The 18,219-nt window shown below is 42.8% G+C and overlaps 1 protein-coding gene across 12 annotated transcripts in view; it reads left to right on the top strand.

The window, feature by feature from the left end:
• Positions 1 to 18,219, top strand: part of Golga1 (golgin A1) — a 48,857-nt gene that overhangs the window by 14,977 nt on the left and 15,661 nt on the right. For 10 of the 12 annotated variants that reach the window (XM_042274715.2, XM_042274721.2, XM_042274717.1 and 7 more), the window contains 8 exons: positions 1,990 to 2,118; positions 2,638 to 2,807; positions 3,237 to 3,348; positions 10,184 to 10,309; positions 12,235 to 12,330; positions 12,672 to 12,767; positions 13,733 to 13,882; positions 14,664 to 14,759. In XM_042274715.2, coding sequence (XP_042130649.1) covers positions 1,990 to 2,118; positions 2,638 to 2,807; positions 3,237 to 3,348; positions 10,184 to 10,309; positions 12,235 to 12,330; positions 12,672 to 12,767; positions 13,733 to 13,882; positions 14,664 to 14,759 — 975 coding nt within the window. The remainder of the gene's footprint in view (positions 1 to 1,989; positions 2,119 to 2,637; positions 2,808 to 3,236; positions 3,349 to 10,183; positions 10,310 to 12,234; positions 12,331 to 12,671; positions 12,768 to 13,732; positions 13,883 to 14,663; positions 14,760 to 18,219) is intronic. The other 2 variants (XM_042274719.2, XM_076568761.1) reach the window with 2 other exon arrangements.

The following is an 18,219-nucleotide window of genomic DNA, read 5'->3' on the forward strand; positions in this document are numbered from 1 at the left end:
GGCTTGTAACCCCAGCTACTTGGTAGACTGAAACAGGAGAATTTCAAGGTCAAGCCTGCCCTGGCTATAGCGTAAATTCAAGGCCAGCCTAAGCAACTTAATAAAGCTCTAACTTTAAAAAAGAAAACAATAACCGGGCGGTGGTGGCGCACGCCTTTAATCCCAGCACTCGGGAGGCAGAGGCAGGTGGATCTCTGTGAGTTCGAGGCCAGCCTGGTCTCCAAAGAGAGTTCCAGGAAAGGCGCAAAGCTACACAGAGAAACCCTGTCTCGAAAAACCAAAAAAAAAAAGAAAACAACAAAGATTGCTTATTAAATGTGTATATATGTTAGGTGTGTCTATGTGACTATATATATGTATGCAGGTGCCCATGGAGGCCAGAACATTGGATGCCTCCTGGAGCTGGAGTCACAATTAGTTGTGAGCTAATTGGGTCCTCTGGAGTAGCAGAAAATGCTTTTAACCATTGAGCCAGTCACTTCAATTCTTTTAAAATTAGAAGTGGGAACTAGCAAGATGGATCAATATGTAAAGGTGCTTGCTGCCAAGCCTGATGCCTAAGTTCAGTCTCCAGAACCCACATGGTGAAAAGGAGAGAACCATCGCCCACAAGTTCTCTGATCTACACATATATACCATGGCACACCTGTGCCATGTTTACACAAACATACACACATAAATAATAAACATTAATAAAAGCAAATCTCACATATTATGCAAAAAAAAGTTAAAAAAAAATGAGCATAATTGATTAGTGATACAGTGCCTGCCTAGCATGTGTAAGGCTCTAGTTTCTTTCTTTCTTTTTTTTTTTTTTTTTTTTTTTTTTCTGGTTTTTCCAGATGGTTTCCCTGTGTAGCTTTGCACCTTTCCTGGAACTCACTCTGTAGTCCAGGCTGGCCTCGAACTCACAGAAATCCTTCTGCCTCTGCCTCTGCCTCTGCCTCCCAAGTACTGGGATTAAAGGTGTGCGCCACCACCACCCTGCAAGGCTCTAGTTTCAGTCCCAGGAAACCAGAAGAAAAGGTGAGTAGGGGGTACTGTTTTCCCCAGTACCCAGCTCACAGTACCAGTTGTGATAGTACCTCCTGGAAGCAGGACACTGGGTGATTGGACTGGCTTCAACAGCCCTGCCTCTTACTTTTCCTTCGTGGATGTGCTGGGGATCCTTTGTTGGCCCTTCCTGCTATACTCCCTGCCCTCATCCTTTTCCTTATTTTCCTGAAGGTAATGACATCACCTAGGCTTGGTACCTTCTGGCTTTGAGTGGCCGCTTGAGAACACCAGAAGAATGATAATGGAAAGCGTATAATTCATATGTTTATTCCTCAGCTTTGTCCACATGTGGTTCCTTGGATTTCCTTAATCCCATGGTCAAAACTTTTAAGCTTCCATTGGTTCTATTGGTTCAGATGGACACTCTGAGATGGCTTTTCTCATAACCACTCCCTCTTTTTCAGTGCCCTAACAGTTTACCTAACAGTTACTGCTACATTATTTCTATAGATATCTTTACTTACAAATTTGGTAAATTCTTTTATTAAACCATTCTCAAGATCCCAAAATTGATTCTATCTGTTTGCTTACTGACCCTGTAGTCACATAGGGAATGCTGCCTAACAAAACAGGAGAAACCAGAACGTTTCTCAAGGCTTATCACTATGAAAGTAAAAGAGCCTCTTCGATAGACAGAGATGAGATGATTATGCTAGAACCATTGTTCCCTGGGCTTCATAGGCAGCTAGTTGCTACATAGTGAAGCCCTGTCTCAAAATAATGGCTGAGGGCTGGAGTGATGGGGAAAAGCTCTTGTGGCCAAGTCTGTCGTCCTGAGTTTGATCCCTGGAACCCACAGATTATCGTTTGACCTCACACATGTGTTATCGCATGTATGTATGTGTCTGAAGACATACAATTTAAAATGTTCTGCTTGTACAATACAGATTTCTAATACTTGGGTTGCCTAACTTGGTGTCTTCTTGCAAACAGGATAAAAGGTTTCTGACAACTCAGCTACAGGAAATGAAGAACCAGAGCCTGAGCCTTTTTCAAAAGAGAGATGAAATTGATGAGTTAGAGGGGTTCCAGCAACAGGAAATCAGCAAAGTAAAGCACATGGTAGGTATTTCTGTTTCAGTAGCTCAGTAATAGTACCATGAAGCAATGAGTCCTTATGCCTCAAGAGGTCATCACTCTCATGACTGTAAGCACCCTCCTAGTCTTTGATACTAACCACATTGCAATGTTTTCAGATTTATTAAAAGTGGAAAAGTTCTATTTGAAATGTATCCTTTTTACCTTCTATCTGTGTAAGTACTACACATTAAGCCCAATTCTCATCCCACAGAAATGTCATTCTTCTCTTTTTCTTTCTGTATGTGGGGTTGTGGGTGTGGTAAAATAGAGGCATGGGGTGGGGGGCAGCAAGGGCATGTATATGCCACAGCATTGGTGTAGAGATCAAAGGACAACTTTCAGGAGTCCATTCTCTCTTTCATGGGATCTAGGGATTGAATTCAGGTGGTCAAGCTTGTACAGCAAATTCCTATACCCACTGAGCCATCTCAGTGGTCTGGTCATGTATTCAAATTGTGTTTCTTAGCAGTGGCCTAATGGGACCTTATATCTTCTTATCAGCTTCTAAAAAAAGAAGAATGCTTGGGGGAAATGGAGCAAGAGTTGGAGGCACGAACCAGAGAACTTAATCGTGCTCAGGAGGAGTTGATGACTTCCAATCAGATATCATCTGGCTTAAACCAGCAGCTAGAAGAATTGCAGAGACACTGCTCAACGCTGGAAGAACAGAGGTTCTTGCTTGGTCTGTGGGGCCTTTGGGAGAGGTGTTGGTATAGCATTGCTATAGCCTACCCACATGTCCCCATTGCTCATCTCAACTTTCTGATCTCAGAGCTGGCAAAGGCTTCTGCATTTGTTCCTACGTGGCTATGCCTCAGGCCCTCCATGCCATCACAGCACTGGCTCTCTCCCTCACCTTCGTAGGCATAAGTCCATTCCATTCCTGCTGAGCAGTACAATCTGATTTGATTTGTAAGGTTATTGAGTACTCAAAGACAGATCAGAATTCCTTGCTTAGACCTTGGTGGTCTTCCTGCTTCTGCTTCTGAAAGCCAAGGAGCTTTTTCACAAAGATAAACTTACTGTGCATCCTTCCTTTGGAGAGTGTGTCATAGAGGAAATATCAAAATTTGCTCATTGTCTGCTTTCTTTCCATGAAGAGATCGTGTGACATCTTCAAAAGCATGTGCAGAACATAAGATTGTAGTCCTGGAACATAAGGAACAAGAGCTCCAAGCGTTCATTCAGCAGCTTTCCATTGATTTGCAAAAGGTAAACACAGGAGCATGAGTAGGAATCTCCTTCTGCTGGAGTGTGTGTTGCCCATGTGGACCATGTGTCCTACTTCCTGTTCTAGCCAAGCTGCACTCATGTGGGGCAGCTACTCAGTTACGTAGGTTGCTTAACAGAAAAGACAGTATTTCTAGGTGTGGTGGTACATACCTGTAGTCTAGGGACTTTAGACACTAAGACAGGTTTACTGAAAAATGTGAAACCACCAATTTTTATATATAGTATTTATTAAAGTAGAAGAGATGAAGGAGGAAAAGAAAAATAGTGTCCTAACAGGAATTCTCAAAACATAGTATTTGTTTGGTTTTGTTTTTGATTGGCGGTCTAAATTGCTTAGAGTGATTTAGAACTTGGAATTCTCCAACTTCAGTCTCCCAAGTAGCTGAGATTAAAAGCTTGTGCCATTGTACCCATATAAAGTTTGTCATTTATTTGTGCTACCCATTCCTGTGGGCCTGAAAGTATAGTGCAACTGTAGAGCACTTGCTTAGCATAAGGCCCTGAGTTCAATCCCTATTACCTTAAAGAAAAGTAGTATTATGTCTTAAAGTACCACATAATAGACCTTGAATAGAAGAACATGGAACAATCGCTGACATGGCCACAGTTGTACTAGGATTTACATCATTTTTTAGTTTTGTTTCTCATTTGGCTGAAAGACATTTTATTGCCCAGTAGGCAAAAACCATAGGCCTATGTTAAATTCTGAGAACAGATAGATGAACAATAATAACTAAGTATGAAGACTATTCTTTTTTTTTAATATTTTTTTATTTTATAATTTAATTTAATTTTACATATCAGCCACGGATTCCCTTGTCCTCCCCCCTCCTGCCCCCCCCAAAGACTATTCTTTATTTTTTACATTTGTGTGTGCACGTGTGTATTCGAAGTCAAACCACCATTCTCTCTCTCCACCACATAGTTCCTGAGAATCAAACTAGGTCATAAGGCTTGGTGGCAGGCCTTAACCTGCTGGGCTACATCAGCCCTGAAGGACTATTCTATCTAGTTCTTCTTTCCATACTATATATATTTTAAAGGTTGGTTGGGGTGGGGGTGGGGGTGTTGTTTTTTATGTGTGTAAGTGCTCTGTCTGCATGAGCACCTGCACACCAGAAGAGGGCGTCAGGTCCCATTGTAGATGGCTGTGAGCCACCATGTGGGTGCTGGGAATTGAACTCAGGACCTCTGAAGGAGCAGCCATCACTCTTAACTACTGAGCCATATCTCTAGCCACACCCAATACATTTTGATCATATTCTTTCCCCTCCTCCAACTCCTTACAGATCCCCTCACCCCTTCCTACCTACCCAACTTCATGTTCTTTTTCTCTCTATTTTTCTGTCATTAGTTTACTTACAATCTTATCTAGTATAACCATTTTACTCCATTTTTTCAGAGATTGCTTCTTTTTATTGGAGCCTGTCCTGGAACTTGCTCTGTAGAGTTCCAGCCTAGCTTCAAACACAGAGAACTGCCTGCCTCTGTCTCCGAAGTGCTAGGATTAAAGGCATTCACCACCACTGCCTGGCCAGAGATTGCTTCTTGTAAATATTCTTCACATCTGTTAAAAGGATGAATTAAGCATCCTTATATCTTAAGTAGCTGGTGCCTTATTATAAAGAAAGGAGCAGGAAATCTAGATCCAGAGTATATGGTCCTCATAGCCAGCAACCACCTCTTGTCTTCCATGGAAAATGTCAGATTCTTCCCTGGGCCCTCCTAGTAGTGGCAGTGACAGGCCCTGGAGATGCTCTGGCCCCATGAGGCCCTGCTGGAAACTTTTTTTTTGTTTGTTTGTTTGTTTGTTTTGATTTTTTTGAGACAGGGTTTCTCTGTGTAGCTTTGTGCCTGTCCTGGAACTCGCTTTGGAGACCAGGCTGGCCTTGAACTCACAGAGGTCTGCCTGCTACTGCCTCCCAAGTGCTGGGATTAAAGGCGTGTGCCACCACCACCCGGCCCCACCTTTTCTGTTTTTAAGATGGAGTCTCATTATTGCTTTGGCTGTCTTAAAACTGACCTGGAACTCGAAGGTTGTTCTTTGTCTTACAAGTGCTGGAATACAAGACATGCACTGCCACACCTGCTCATCATCCTTTTTATAATTGAGAAAAAAGGCCCAGGAAGGTCAAGCCTGTAGTTAGAAAGCTCATCCTTTCTGAAAATCTTGAGACTTCCTATGTGCTTGGCTATATGCTGGCTATTAGAAATACCATGGTGAGCAGAACACATACTGCTCCTGCCTGTTTGGTGCCTATAGTCTTGACAGTCAACAGATTTTACCAGTAATAGCATAAATAATTACTGACTTTGATGAGTGCACTGAAGGAAGACTGAGATGCTGTGGGAGCCTGTACAAACCATCAGCTCAGATCTCCACATTGGGATCAGATTATCTCCTTCAAGTAGTGGTACCTGATAATTCCCTGCTGGAGTTGGAAGGGAAAGACGAAGGGATAGAATCTCAGTCAGGAAACAGCATGAGCAAAAACCCTGAGATAAGTAAAGAAACTGGCACCTTAAGGATGTGGAGGAGAGCTGGAAGGGTGCTACAGCATAGAAGAGTGGACTCATCTGACTGTAGGAGAGGGCATACTGAAAGGAAAAAAAAATGATGATGATTTGTTGTTTGTCCAATTGTGAAGTGATGATGGCTTAAATTATTTTATTTATTTTCTTATTCATATGTGTGTTTGTGTATGTGTTGGTAAACATGCCATGGCACATATGTGGAGGTCAGATGACAACCTTCAGGAGTCAGTTCTCTACTTCCAACATGTGGGTTCTAGGGATTGAACTCAGGCTGTAAGGCTTAACAGCAGGTGCCTTTACCAACTAAGACATCTCACCAGCCCATGATGGTAGCGTTGCTAAGAGTGATGGCAAATGGAGGCTGGACAACTTAAGAAATAATGAGATTGGCAAAACTGGATTCCTTGGTTCCTGGCTTGAGCATCTTAGTTGCTGATACTGCCAGTCGTAACTCAGAGAGCACTACAGGAAGGTCAGTTAGTACCAAGGTCCTAAGTTTAGAGTAGGTTTTCATTGTTGTTGTTAATATCCAGATATGACTTTATAAACTTTACAGATGTATAAAAATAAGGATGAGGTTTAAAAAAGTATAACAAAGTGCCAACTCCCTATGTGTGTATTCTTCAGGCTAAAAAACCAGTGCTTCGGCACAAAGTTTCTGTGTGTCCTTCACTGTTCTATCCTGTCCTTTCTTCCTTCAGAAATAAGCACAAGCTGGCCATGGTGGCACACACCCTTAATCCTAGCACTTGGGAGGCAGAGGCCCTGTCTCGAAAATAATAATAATAATAATAATAATAATAACAATAATAATAATAATAATAATAATAAATAAGCACAAGCCATAGATTGTTTTTTTTTTTATTTATATTTTATGTATGAGTGCTCTGCATGTATTCCTGCACACTAGAAGAGGGCATCAGATCCTGTTATAGATGGTTGTGAGCCACTATGTGGTTGCTGAGAATTGAACTCAGGATTGCTGGAAGAGCAGCCAGTACTCTTAAGCTCTGAGACATGTCTCCAGCCCCTCACCATAGATTGTTTTCATTCTTGCTTTGTTTTATATTTTTACCATATTTGATTTCTATATAGTATCTTCATTTGTTCTCATCCTTCTTAGTATTATATAAATGAAATAATGCTGTAAGTATTCTAAATCGTGCTGTTTTGTTAATACAGAGTTGAGCTCACTATGTAGACCAGGCTGGCCTTCTGTTCACAAAGATCCAACTGCCTCTGCCTTCTGAGTGCTGGATTTAAGTTGTGCACCACCACACCTACCCCACTTCTCTATTCCCAGTCTTAACATAGCTCTTATTTTAGGCCCATACCTGTGAGGTTCAGATGTGACTAGAGAATAGACGAAGAGGGATTAGAAAATAAGAAGGTTTGGCAGCAGGGATTGTGTTTGGTAGTAGTTCCATTAGTCAGCCCCAGGTGTTGAAGACCTGATGTAGCACAACCAGACTGTACTATAGATTGCAATCCATAAGAAGACTAGCTGGAGTTTTGGCACCTTGATTCTTTTTCTGATCCCAACTTCATGTTCTACCCAACTAACACAGTAACTTGTGTAAGATGGTTGGTCTTCAGTGGGAAGGGTGTCCCTCAAGTGTCCCTCACATTCAGAGTGCTGAACAGCAGAACAAGTGAAGGCTTAGAGCCTGAAGATCAGTCTGAACCCTTACTGTGTTGGCTGAGAGATCTGTCAGTTTTCTTGTAACACAAATGCAATGAAGAGTAGTTATAAGGAGCCGGGCGTTGGTGGCGCACGCCTTTAATCCCAGCACTCGGGAGGCAGAGGCAGGCGGATCTCTGTGAGTTCGAGGCCAGCCTGGGCTACCAAGTGAGCTCCAGGAAAGGTGCAAAGCTACACAGAGAAACCCTGTCTCGAAAAACCAAAAAAAAAAAAAAAAGAGTAGTTATAAGGACTAGAAATAATGGGAAATGCTTGAACATGCTTGCATACTGGAGCTGCAGCTGCTGCTGCTGTGGCTAAACCATGCTTCTTGCAAGTATTTCTATTGCCCTGATTTGCATTATAATGAGAGATCTATAGGATATATCAATATGAGCAAAGTTGTTTTTCTTTCTTGTCTTAATATTCATCTCTCTTGTGTTATCTACTTTCTGAATATTGCCATTTACCTCAGCATCTGGGCCACAGGTTTCAAGTGTGTCTTCCGCCTTTCTGGCCTCCTCTACCAATTTTCCTGATCCAAGTGAACTTGTCTTAGCTCTTTGCATATTTTGTTTGTTCTAGTAAAACAACTTTAAGGGTGAAAGGATTTATTTTAGCTTATAATTTCAGGTTACAGTCTATCTTAGTTGGTGTTCTATTGCTGTGATGATACACCATGACCAAAATAACTCTTATAAAAGAAAACATTTAATTGGGGGCTTACTTACAGTTTCAGAGGCATAGTGAATTATCCTGGCTAGGAGCATGGCAGCATGCAGGCAGACCTACAGCAGTAGTTGAGAGCTACATCCTGGTCCATAAGCAGAGAGAGAGAGACTGGGCTTGGCATGGGCTTTTGAATCCTCAAAGCCCACCCAGTGACACACTTCCTTTAATAAAGTCACACCCCCCTTATCCTTGTAATCCTTTCAAACAATTCTACTCCCTATTCAAATATATGAACCTATGGGGACATTTTTATTCAAACCACCACATAGTCCATTACTGAGGAGAAGTGAAGATGGCCAGTTGCATTATATTCACGGTCAAGAGCAAAGAGAAATCATGCATGCATGCTCACTTGTGCTCAGCCCCCTCTCTATACTTACTTGATCCAAGACCTAAAGCTAGGGGCTGGGCTGGTTTTTCCTAAATCAATTAATGTAGTCAAGACAATCTCCCACAAACATGCCCACAGACCCACTTGATGTAAACGATCCCTCATTGAGACTATTCCAGTGTGATTTTAGATTGTGCCAACTTGACAAACCATTACACTGCTCTCTACCCATAATTCTGTTTCCTCTCCTGCCTCTATGTACCTGAACTTGCCTGTTTGGGAGGCCTAGACTGAGTATGCTCCCTACTGCCTTTGCTTTCTCAAGCACTTTGTATATCCCTGTCTTATAGGATAATTATGTTACTTTATAGTTACTTATATGAATAGGTATCTGTCTCTACTTCCAGAGACCAGACTTCTTGCTTTTGTGGGTCAGAACCTGTATATTCTTGGAAGGCAACAGATAATGTTTAGGCCTGACAAAAGTTTTTTGTTTTTTTTGTTTTTTTTTTTTTATTGTGGGGTTGTACATTCATTCTTCAGAGTCCTTCCACTCAATCTTGCTTTCACTGGTAACAGTTGACAATGGCAAATACTTCTCCAACACCCTATACTCAGAGCTTCGTCTTCCTGAGGAGAGATTGACCCAAGTTGAACATGTCTGTGGCTTGAGCTGAAGCAATGGAAGTATAAGCATGGTGTGCAAGGGAGCAGAGTGAGTGTGAAGGGTGTGCACACCACTATTAAAGCCTGACACCCTGCACCTTTCTGGGAGAGGAGAATGGGCATCCTCAGTGGAAGAAGGACCTGAGTGCCTGTGTATTCAGAACTTCCTGGATTCTCGGATCTGACATTGAGCAGCATTTAGTGATTGGTGGTGATGAAAGAACCAGCTCCCATTCTGTCACCACCATCACTGCATTCATTGACAGAATGTCAAGCTGAAGTGGGCACTGTTCTCAGGCCAAGCTGTGAAATTCACAGTGGCACTGTTAGTTCCTGTTTTTTGTTTCAGAAGTTCTCTTGTTGGCCTTAAAGCAGTTATCTCAGCTTTGTCCCTGCTGTGCTCAGCTCTTTTTTTCCCAAGAACATCATTATGGCTTTCTGGTTTGGGATGTTTGTTTATTGTCAGTGTTTGAGATTGGATCCAGGGCCTTAGGAATGTAATTCCAGAGACACTGGAAGCTTCTCCAATGGGATTGGCCTTACTCCCTCTACCAAGAGAGTAGTTAGTTTTTTTCTTCCCAGATTGTCGGGTGCTTAAAGTGAAGATGCTTGCTTCTTGATATATTAGGTCTCCTCATCTAGTGCTTGCTTCTTGTTGTGATAGGTCTCTTCCTTTAATGTTCCTGGTTCTCATCTGGCATCTCCGCCCCATTTTTAGGAAAGCTTTCTTGGTCACTTGTTTTTCTCTGATGTAATTGAGCACAGGATTTCAGAGAAGCATGGTGATGCAACAGGGCAAGGAAGAAAGGTAGGTAAAGGGGCTTATAGTCTAAAGAAGACTTAAAGAATGACTCTGCTTTCCCCTGCAGGTCACTGCTGAAACTCAAGAGAAAGAAAAAATTATTGCACATTTGCAAGAAAAGGTTATATCCTTGGAAAAGAGACTAGAACAGAATTTATCAGGAGAAGATCATATACATGAACTCTTGAAAGAGGTAATGTCTGCTCATACTGACCAGTGTTAGAAAGGTATGGTGATGCTGGTTGTTGCCTATGTTCTGAGTTTCTGATCTGGAGGATTAGATGACAGCTCTCTGCAACTAGGTATAGCTCTTTTGGGCCCCAAACTCCTGGGCTCAAGCTGTCCTTCAACCTAAATTCCTGAGTAGCTGAGACTTATAGGCACATACCATGACACCTGGCTTATGCAACTTTGGATTGACATCAAAAATAGCCTTTAGAGGGCCTGGTGTTGGTGGCAGTACATACCTTTAATCCCAGCACTCAGGAGACAGAGGCAGTTGGAACTCTGTGAGTTCAAGACCAGTTTGGTCTACAAAGGGAGTTAGTTCAAGGACAGCCAGAGCTAAACACAGAGAAACCCTGGTGGGGCTGGGCAATGTGTCCCAATTATTAGACTGCTTGCCTAGCATGTACAAAGCCCTAAATTGAGTCGCCAGCACTCCACTACCCAGATGTGGAAGTACATGTCTGAAATTTCATAATTTAGAAGGTAGAAGCAAAAGAATTGGGAAATTTAGGGTCATATTTGACTACACAGTGAGTTTGAGGGTAGCCTAGGCTACATGAGACCCTATCTCAAAATAAAAATCAACATGTTTCCTGTGTGTTTCTCAGAAAAGGGGAGAGCTTTGTTCACACAGCTACATGATGACTGGTGCCACCTAGGCTGTCTTGTCTTGCTGCACTGTTTCCTTCCCTGTACTCCCCCGACCTCCACCTCTACTGTCAAGGGAAATTATCACCAATCCTCTAGGTTGAGCAGGAACTACCTTGCAGCATAGGCTTCCCTTGGCTGGGGAAGCTGCTAACAGACTGACCTTATGCCATAGTAGAGATAAACTTCTCCTCTTTGTAGCCCAGTGATTGCCTCCTCGTGACAAAGTTGACAAAGCCATGAGCTTTGAGCTTATCCTAGACTCCACTGTCTGTCAGGCCAAGCTTCTCCAGCCACTGTAGTACTCCAGAGCTCCCCGAGGCACTAACTGAAGGTGCATTGAAATCTCCAGGCTGGCCACCCAGCACCAGTCTCTTCTTCACCTTCATCACTCCTACAAAACTAACCTTACCAACCTGTATTTCTGATCATATCATTCCCTTGTACATCTTCTACAATTCCCTTAGACATCTACATTTAGCATAAGATGGATTCTGTTTAAGTTGGTTTCTAGAGGCAAGCATCTGTGTTTATATCTTGTGTTTAGTCATTGTGACTTAAAGCAAGTAACTTAATCTTTTTGTATTGTCTTCTCTATAAAATTAGGCTTATAGTGTGTCAAACTTGATGAAATCAGAGTAAAATTTGAAGCATAGTAGGTATTGTTGTTCCATAATCAGCTAATATTAAAGAGTGAGTTGGAATTACTTGGGAGTTTGTTTAGAGCATATATCTCAATTCTTTTTCCCAGAAATGCTGACATCCACATGTCTAGAGTAAGACCTCATGTTTAGCCAGTAAAGCTAATGCCAGGTTTTGAAAGATCTGTTTGAAAAATTTCTGCCTGCAAAGTAAAGTAAAATCTTGCAATACTAAAGAGTTCCTCATTGTCTGACCCTTTTGCTCAATGTCACAGTTTGATTTATTGACCTAAGCCCATCATCACTTTGGCTTCTGAGGAGTCTTACTATGTGGCCCAAGCTGGCCTCAAACTCAGAGATCTGCCTCCTTTTGCCTCCTGAGTGCTGAGATTAAATGCATGCACCACTGTACCCAGCTTCTAGTGTATGCTTTTGTTGTTAGTCATTTGTCCCAGCCTTTATTTGTATGTCCTTTATAATATGTGAATTCTGCTATGGCTTTATCTATTCATGTCTCCTATGCCCAGCACAAATGTTACAGCATCAATACTCATTAAATGTAGAAACAACTACTTTCTCTTACTTATCTGTTAACTTACAGAGAACAATTGTGGAACAGAATCTAGAAGACACTAGGCAGCAACTCTTGGCTGCCAGGAGCAGCCACACCAAGGCCATTGACCTTCTGGAGACTCGGGTATGACCTCACTCCAGTATTTGCTGTGATGTGTATAACCTGGTTAGAAGGCAGTTTAGCTAAGAAGTCCTTGGTCAAAGCATCTGCATTCCAAGGATAGGTTTTCAGTGGGGTTGAAGAGTTGTTTTATTTACTCTACCCCAACTGCATTTCTTAGCTCCCAGCGTGGATATTACACAGCCTTGGTTTTGGTCTATTTGTTTGCCAGTGACTATGAAGTGATAGTTCATTATGTTTAATGCTGTAGTTATTAATGAGTTTTCACCTGCTATAATTTTAAACCATGCATTAAACCTTCCCAGCTTCTAGTGAACAGAAAGAATGTTTCTGTTTCCCCTCAGGTGAAAGATCTAGAGCAAAGCCTACAGGCCACTGAGGAGCAGCTGAGCCAGAGCAGGGATGTTGTGGCTGCCCAGGAAGCCCAGATCCAAAAGCTTGTAAGTGTTCACGATGTGCCAGGCTCCAGTGCATTCCTTCAACACCTTTGCAGGTGCCCCAGATGTGCACCTGTGCCTGCAACAGTATCTGTACTTGAACAAAGCAAGGGGTGGGAGAGTTACTCTGGAGGGTCAGTATTACCCAGAACCATGGACTAACTGGTAGTCTCCACCCAAAATCTGCTTTTGTTGATGATCCTGCCCTGTTGTGGGTCCTCAAAATTTCAAAGCTTAGCTTTCAGCAGAGCTGTGGAAAACAGGTCAAAACTATGAAATGAGCTGAGTATGGTGACACATTCCTTTAATCCCAGCATATGGAAAACTGAGGAAGGCAGGTCTCTCTGAGTTCAAGGACAGCCTGGTCTACATGGTGAATTCTAGCTAGCCAAGGCTGCATAGTGAGAGCCTCTTTTAAAAAAGGGAGGGTTAATGCATTTGGATAGTCATCATACCCTCAGTGAGCTAATAAATTGGACATAGGAAAATCAAAGCAGCCAGCATTGATTCCCTGTTTGTGGCAACCCTGGCACTGTTTGGGATGTTTTGTACTTAGTCCTTGCAGCACACCTGATAAACTGTCACCATATGTCATACTCATTCTGTAGAGATGAGCTCAGAAGTGACAAGACTCGCGTCTGTCTCGTGTATGTCCCTATTCATTCTCCTGCCTCCCCTAAGAAAACCTCAGCCATAGAGGTCCAGTGAGTAGCTGACGGAGACCTATATCTGAAGACAGGGTGGTGCTCAGCATACACCATGAACGGTGTGCCCGTGGAGTCAGGACAAATGCCAGACTTCAGTTTCCAGGGATTGCCAGACCCAGCAGCAATATGTAGAACATGCAGGTGTTTAAAGACATACCAGGGCAGCAGAGGTCAAAGAGGGTAGTTTCTGTTAGACAGTCAGAAAAGGCCCTCCTTTAAAATTTTTATGTCTGGATTAACTGTCGTCTGGTTTTCCTGCAGATCACTACAAACCAAGAGAGCAGCCTTTCTCAACAGCAGGTTCTTGCCCTCGAGCAGCATTGCAGGGAGCGCACCCATGCACTGGAGGCCCAGATTGAAGCTCTGGAACAAACACGGGTGGCCGACCAGATAGCTTCAGAGCAGGGGATGGTGAGTTCATGCAGAGCACTGTGTCATCGCAGTTGAGCAGAGTGGTGCCTCTCTCAGCTGGGAAGCCACTGGAGAAAGCAGTTCATGTCTTCCTATAAGGACTTACCTGCTTAGGTGACTGGAAATAAAAAGACTGCCTTTCACAGAGATGCACAGCAGATGGGTTTTCACAGGGACAGTCCCATCAGCTTTTCCCAGTTTTTCCTGAAATCCATATTGTTCCTCCCTAATGGCTTCTCCTTTCTATGATCCCTCCGTGTGTCCCACAGTCTTAAGCATGCTATTCTTCCTCAAGAGGACCTAGATAGACTAAGCCTCACACCTGCTAGGCATGTGCTGTACCACTGAGCCAGTCTCCTGCCCCTGGAGATTTTCAGTGTTTTTCTTTCTTGTCCCCACCCTAGCGCTTACTCTTATATTTACAGTGACCAAAAGAAAAGCCATTTCTCTTATGGAGGCCAGAGATTGTATATCAGCTGCCTTCCTCAGTTGTTCTTTACCTTACTGTGTGAGATGGAATCTCACTGACTTAGCTAGACTAGCTGGCCAGCAAATCCCAGAGATCTAGCAGTCTCTGCCCAGCACTGGAATTGCAGGCGTGCACTACCCCTCATTATTTCCACATGGGTGCTGGGAATCTGAGCTCAGATCCTCATACCTCCGTGGGTACTTCACCAATGGAGCCATTTCCTCAGCCCAGAAAGGCCATTTCAAAAGGACTGCCTGAGAGGAAACACATCAGGTAAGACCTTTTCTTATGTGTGCTCTGCTCAATTTACAGCAACAGCTGCAGCGGGAAAATGTGGCCCTTAAAGAAAGCAAAAATGAATGTGAACGTTCTTTACAACATCACCAATTTGAACTAAAGAAACTAAAGGTATTTATCTAATAGAATCAGTTTTACAGAAGTTCCTTCCTATCTGTCACAAGTTGAGTGGACAGGTGAAATCCTACACTAAGAACAAAGAGGAAGGGGGGGGGGGGGATGATTGGCGCACGCCTTTAATCCCAGCACTCGGGAGGTAGAGCCAGGTGGATCTCTGTGAGTTCGAGGCCAGCAAAAAAAAAAAAAAAGAATGAAGAGGAAATGGAAGTTGCTCCTGCTTCAGTACTTCTGTTAGTTATCTGCTCAAGTCTTCCCAGTGACCCAGAAGTAGGAAGAGTTGTGCTTCTTTTGTATGCAATGCTGTTGAAGCTCTGAGGGCAGTCAGTCCAAGTGCCATAAGTTAGAGGTTGGGCTAGTCTCCTCTATCTCTTCACGCCATTCCAAAGCCCAGCTCTTCCTCCATGTCTTGTCAACAGCTGAAAGCTATGCTATCAGAGCACTCCTCTGGCTTGTTTTTTCAAAAGGACACATAAAGAAATCCTTAACAGGATGTTTGTGTATGATAGGGACCTCGTACAGAAGTGAACAGTGCTGGGTTGTTGTCTTTTCCCATCTGTGAAGTTAGTGTTTTAATCAGATCTTACTCCTACTGTTCCCTAGACAGAACTGCATGCCCACATTCTGTAGGCCCTCTAGGCTCCCTGGGCCCTTGATAATACCTTTGGGAGGTGAGTAATGGCAATATTTGTCCAGTTTGGTCCTGGTATCAAGCCTTTGCAGACCTTCTCTCTATCAACATCTATGGCGCGGGGCCTGCCCCTTGCAAGCTCCCAGTGACAGTATCCAGGGAGTTGCTTAGGCACTGTCGCAATGGTGCTGCATCATGAAAATCACATATCTTGCAATCAGACTTTCTTTTTTCTGTTTAAACTAAGATTCAAACCCAAGGCCTTGTGAATACCAAATAACCACTATAATGCTAAATTATATCCATCACTTTCTATATTTTTACTTTGAGACAAAGTCTTACTAAGTTGGTTTAGGCTGGCTTTGAATTTCTCTGTAGCTCAGAGAAGGGTCCTGAACTTGCAGTCACCCTGATTCAACTTCCCAGGTACCTATGAATACAGACCTGCACCATAAAGCCCAGATTGGAGTAAGTTGTTTTGTTTTTCTGTTTTTTTGTTTTGTTTTGTTTTTATTCCATCAGCAGATGTGTGAGTACCCCTAATTGCCAGGCATCATAGGAGACATGGGATATGTCAAGAACAAGACAGACAGTCCCTCCTCCATGGAGCATATACCTAGAAACAGTAAACTAGTTGCACATAGAGGCAAATGCTGTGAGGAAAGCGAAGCCAAAGCTGTGGGAAGGAAAGGAAGGCTTCTAAGACATTTCAGCAAAAGATATGAACGGTGAGGCCAGCAATGTAGGCATTCAAGGAAAGACTCTGAGGCAGAAGAAAGCTTGTTCTGTTCAAAGAACAGCAAGAAGGCCAATGTGGCCAGAGCTGAGTGGCAGGGAGAACAGGTCTGCCAGTATAGAACACAGCAGAAATTAGGAAGTATAATGGAAAGCCATTACAGGGTTTGAGCAGAAAAGCATGGGAGAGGTTTTGTTTTGAAGGGATTTCTCTAACTATGCATAGAGAAATTTCTGTAAGGAAAGCTTTTATTTTATTTATTTATTTATTTATTTATTTTTTTATTTTTTTGAAAGCTTTTAGTAAAAAGGAAAAGATGGTCATGTTAGTTGAGTATATGGAAAACACATTCACATTCTGGATAAATGCTAGCCATGGAACATTTAAGACTTGCCACCAATTGCAGGGAGGAAAAGAGAGGAATGGGCATTAGAGTGACCCCTAGGTTTGGTGTATGGAACTCAGAGAGAGTCCCATGGTTTCAGCACTGTTGGCATTTGATTCTTGGTTGTGAGCACCTTGCAGCAGACTTGCATTATTGGGACTCGAGGAGTATTTTGGTCTCTGTCCACTAGATGTCAGTAGCCAGCCCACTGATGACAATCAAAAATGTCTTGGGGACCAAAATTCCCCCTGCCCACAGGGTTGACATTGAGGTAACCGGGCACATAGGGATACCATTCACAGATGTTTAGGACATATCTGATAATTTTTTAACTGAAAAGTCATGGCAGAGGTTTAGGGTAAATATAAATTAGAAAAACAGAATAGCAACAGAATAGCAACTGGGCAGTGGCACACACCTTTGATCCTAATTTTTTTTTTTTTTTTTTTTTTTTTTTTGGTTTTTCCAGACAGGGTTTCTTTTTTTTTATTTATTTATTTATTTATTTATTTATTTATTTATTTATTTATTTATTTATTATGTATACAATGTTCTGCCTGCATGTATGCCTGCAGGCCAGAAGAGGGCACCAGATCTCATTACAGATGGTTGTGAGCCACCATGTGGTTGCTGGGAATTGAACTCAGGACCTCTGGAAGAGCAGTCAGTGCTCTTAACCTCTGAGCCATCTCTCAAGCCCCCAGACAGGGTTTCTCTGTGTAGCTTTGCGCCTTTCCTGGACCTCACTCTGTAGTCCAGCCTGGCCTCTAACTCACAGAGATCCGCCTGCCTCTGCCTCCCCAGTGCTGGGATTAAAGGCGTGCGCCACCACCATCCGTTGATCCCAATCTTAAGTCCAGCATGGTCTACAGAGACATTCAAGGACAGCCAGGGATACAGAGAGAAACCCTGTCTCAGAGGTTGTGGGAGAAAGGAATGAAGGAGAGAGAGGGGGGGGAAAAATGTACTTCTGGGCCAAGAATGGTGGTACATTCCTTTAATTTCAGCCTTTGGAAGGCAGAGGCAGAGGCAGGTGGAGCTCTTTAAGTTGGAGACTAGCCTGGTCTACATAGTGAATTCCAGGACAGCCAGCATTACATACTACATAGAGGCCAGCAATGTAGGCATTCAAAAACAGAAAAGAAAAGAAGTTGGGCACAATATTGGGTACCTGTAATTTCAGCACTGAGGAGGCAGATAGATGGATCCCCAGGAGCTTGGAGATCAGCCAATCAAGCCAAAGCAGTGAGTGTCAGGTTCAATAAGAGACCCTATCTCAAAAGATAAGATGACAGGTGGTTAAGGTCAACCTCTGGCCTACACACACACACACACACACACACACACACACACACACACACACACACACACACAGGAACATGTGTACATACATGCACAACTTAAATAAAAAAAAATTAAGTATGTGAGAGTCTCTCCATTTAAAAAAAAACATTGAAACCTAAAGTTGATTTTTTTAAAAGATTTTATTTATTATGTATACAGTGTTCTGTGTATATGCTTGCACACCAGAAAAGGGCACCAGATCTCATTATAGATGGTTGTGAGCTACCATGTGGTTGCTGGGAATTGAACTCAGGACCTCTGAAAGAACAGCCAGTGCTCTTAACCTCTGAGCCATCTCTCCAGCCCCTGATTTTCTTTAAATTAGATTTATTTGAGGGGGGGCAGGGCAGGTGTAGAA

This window comes from Peromyscus maniculatus, chromosome 4, assembly GCF_049852395.1.
Source record: "Peromyscus maniculatus bairdii isolate BWxNUB_F1_BW_parent chromosome 4, HU_Pman_BW_mat_3.1, whole genome shotgun sequence".
In the NCBI taxonomy this organism is placed as follows: domain Eukaryota; kingdom Metazoa; phylum Chordata; class Mammalia; order Rodentia; family Cricetidae; genus Peromyscus; species Peromyscus maniculatus.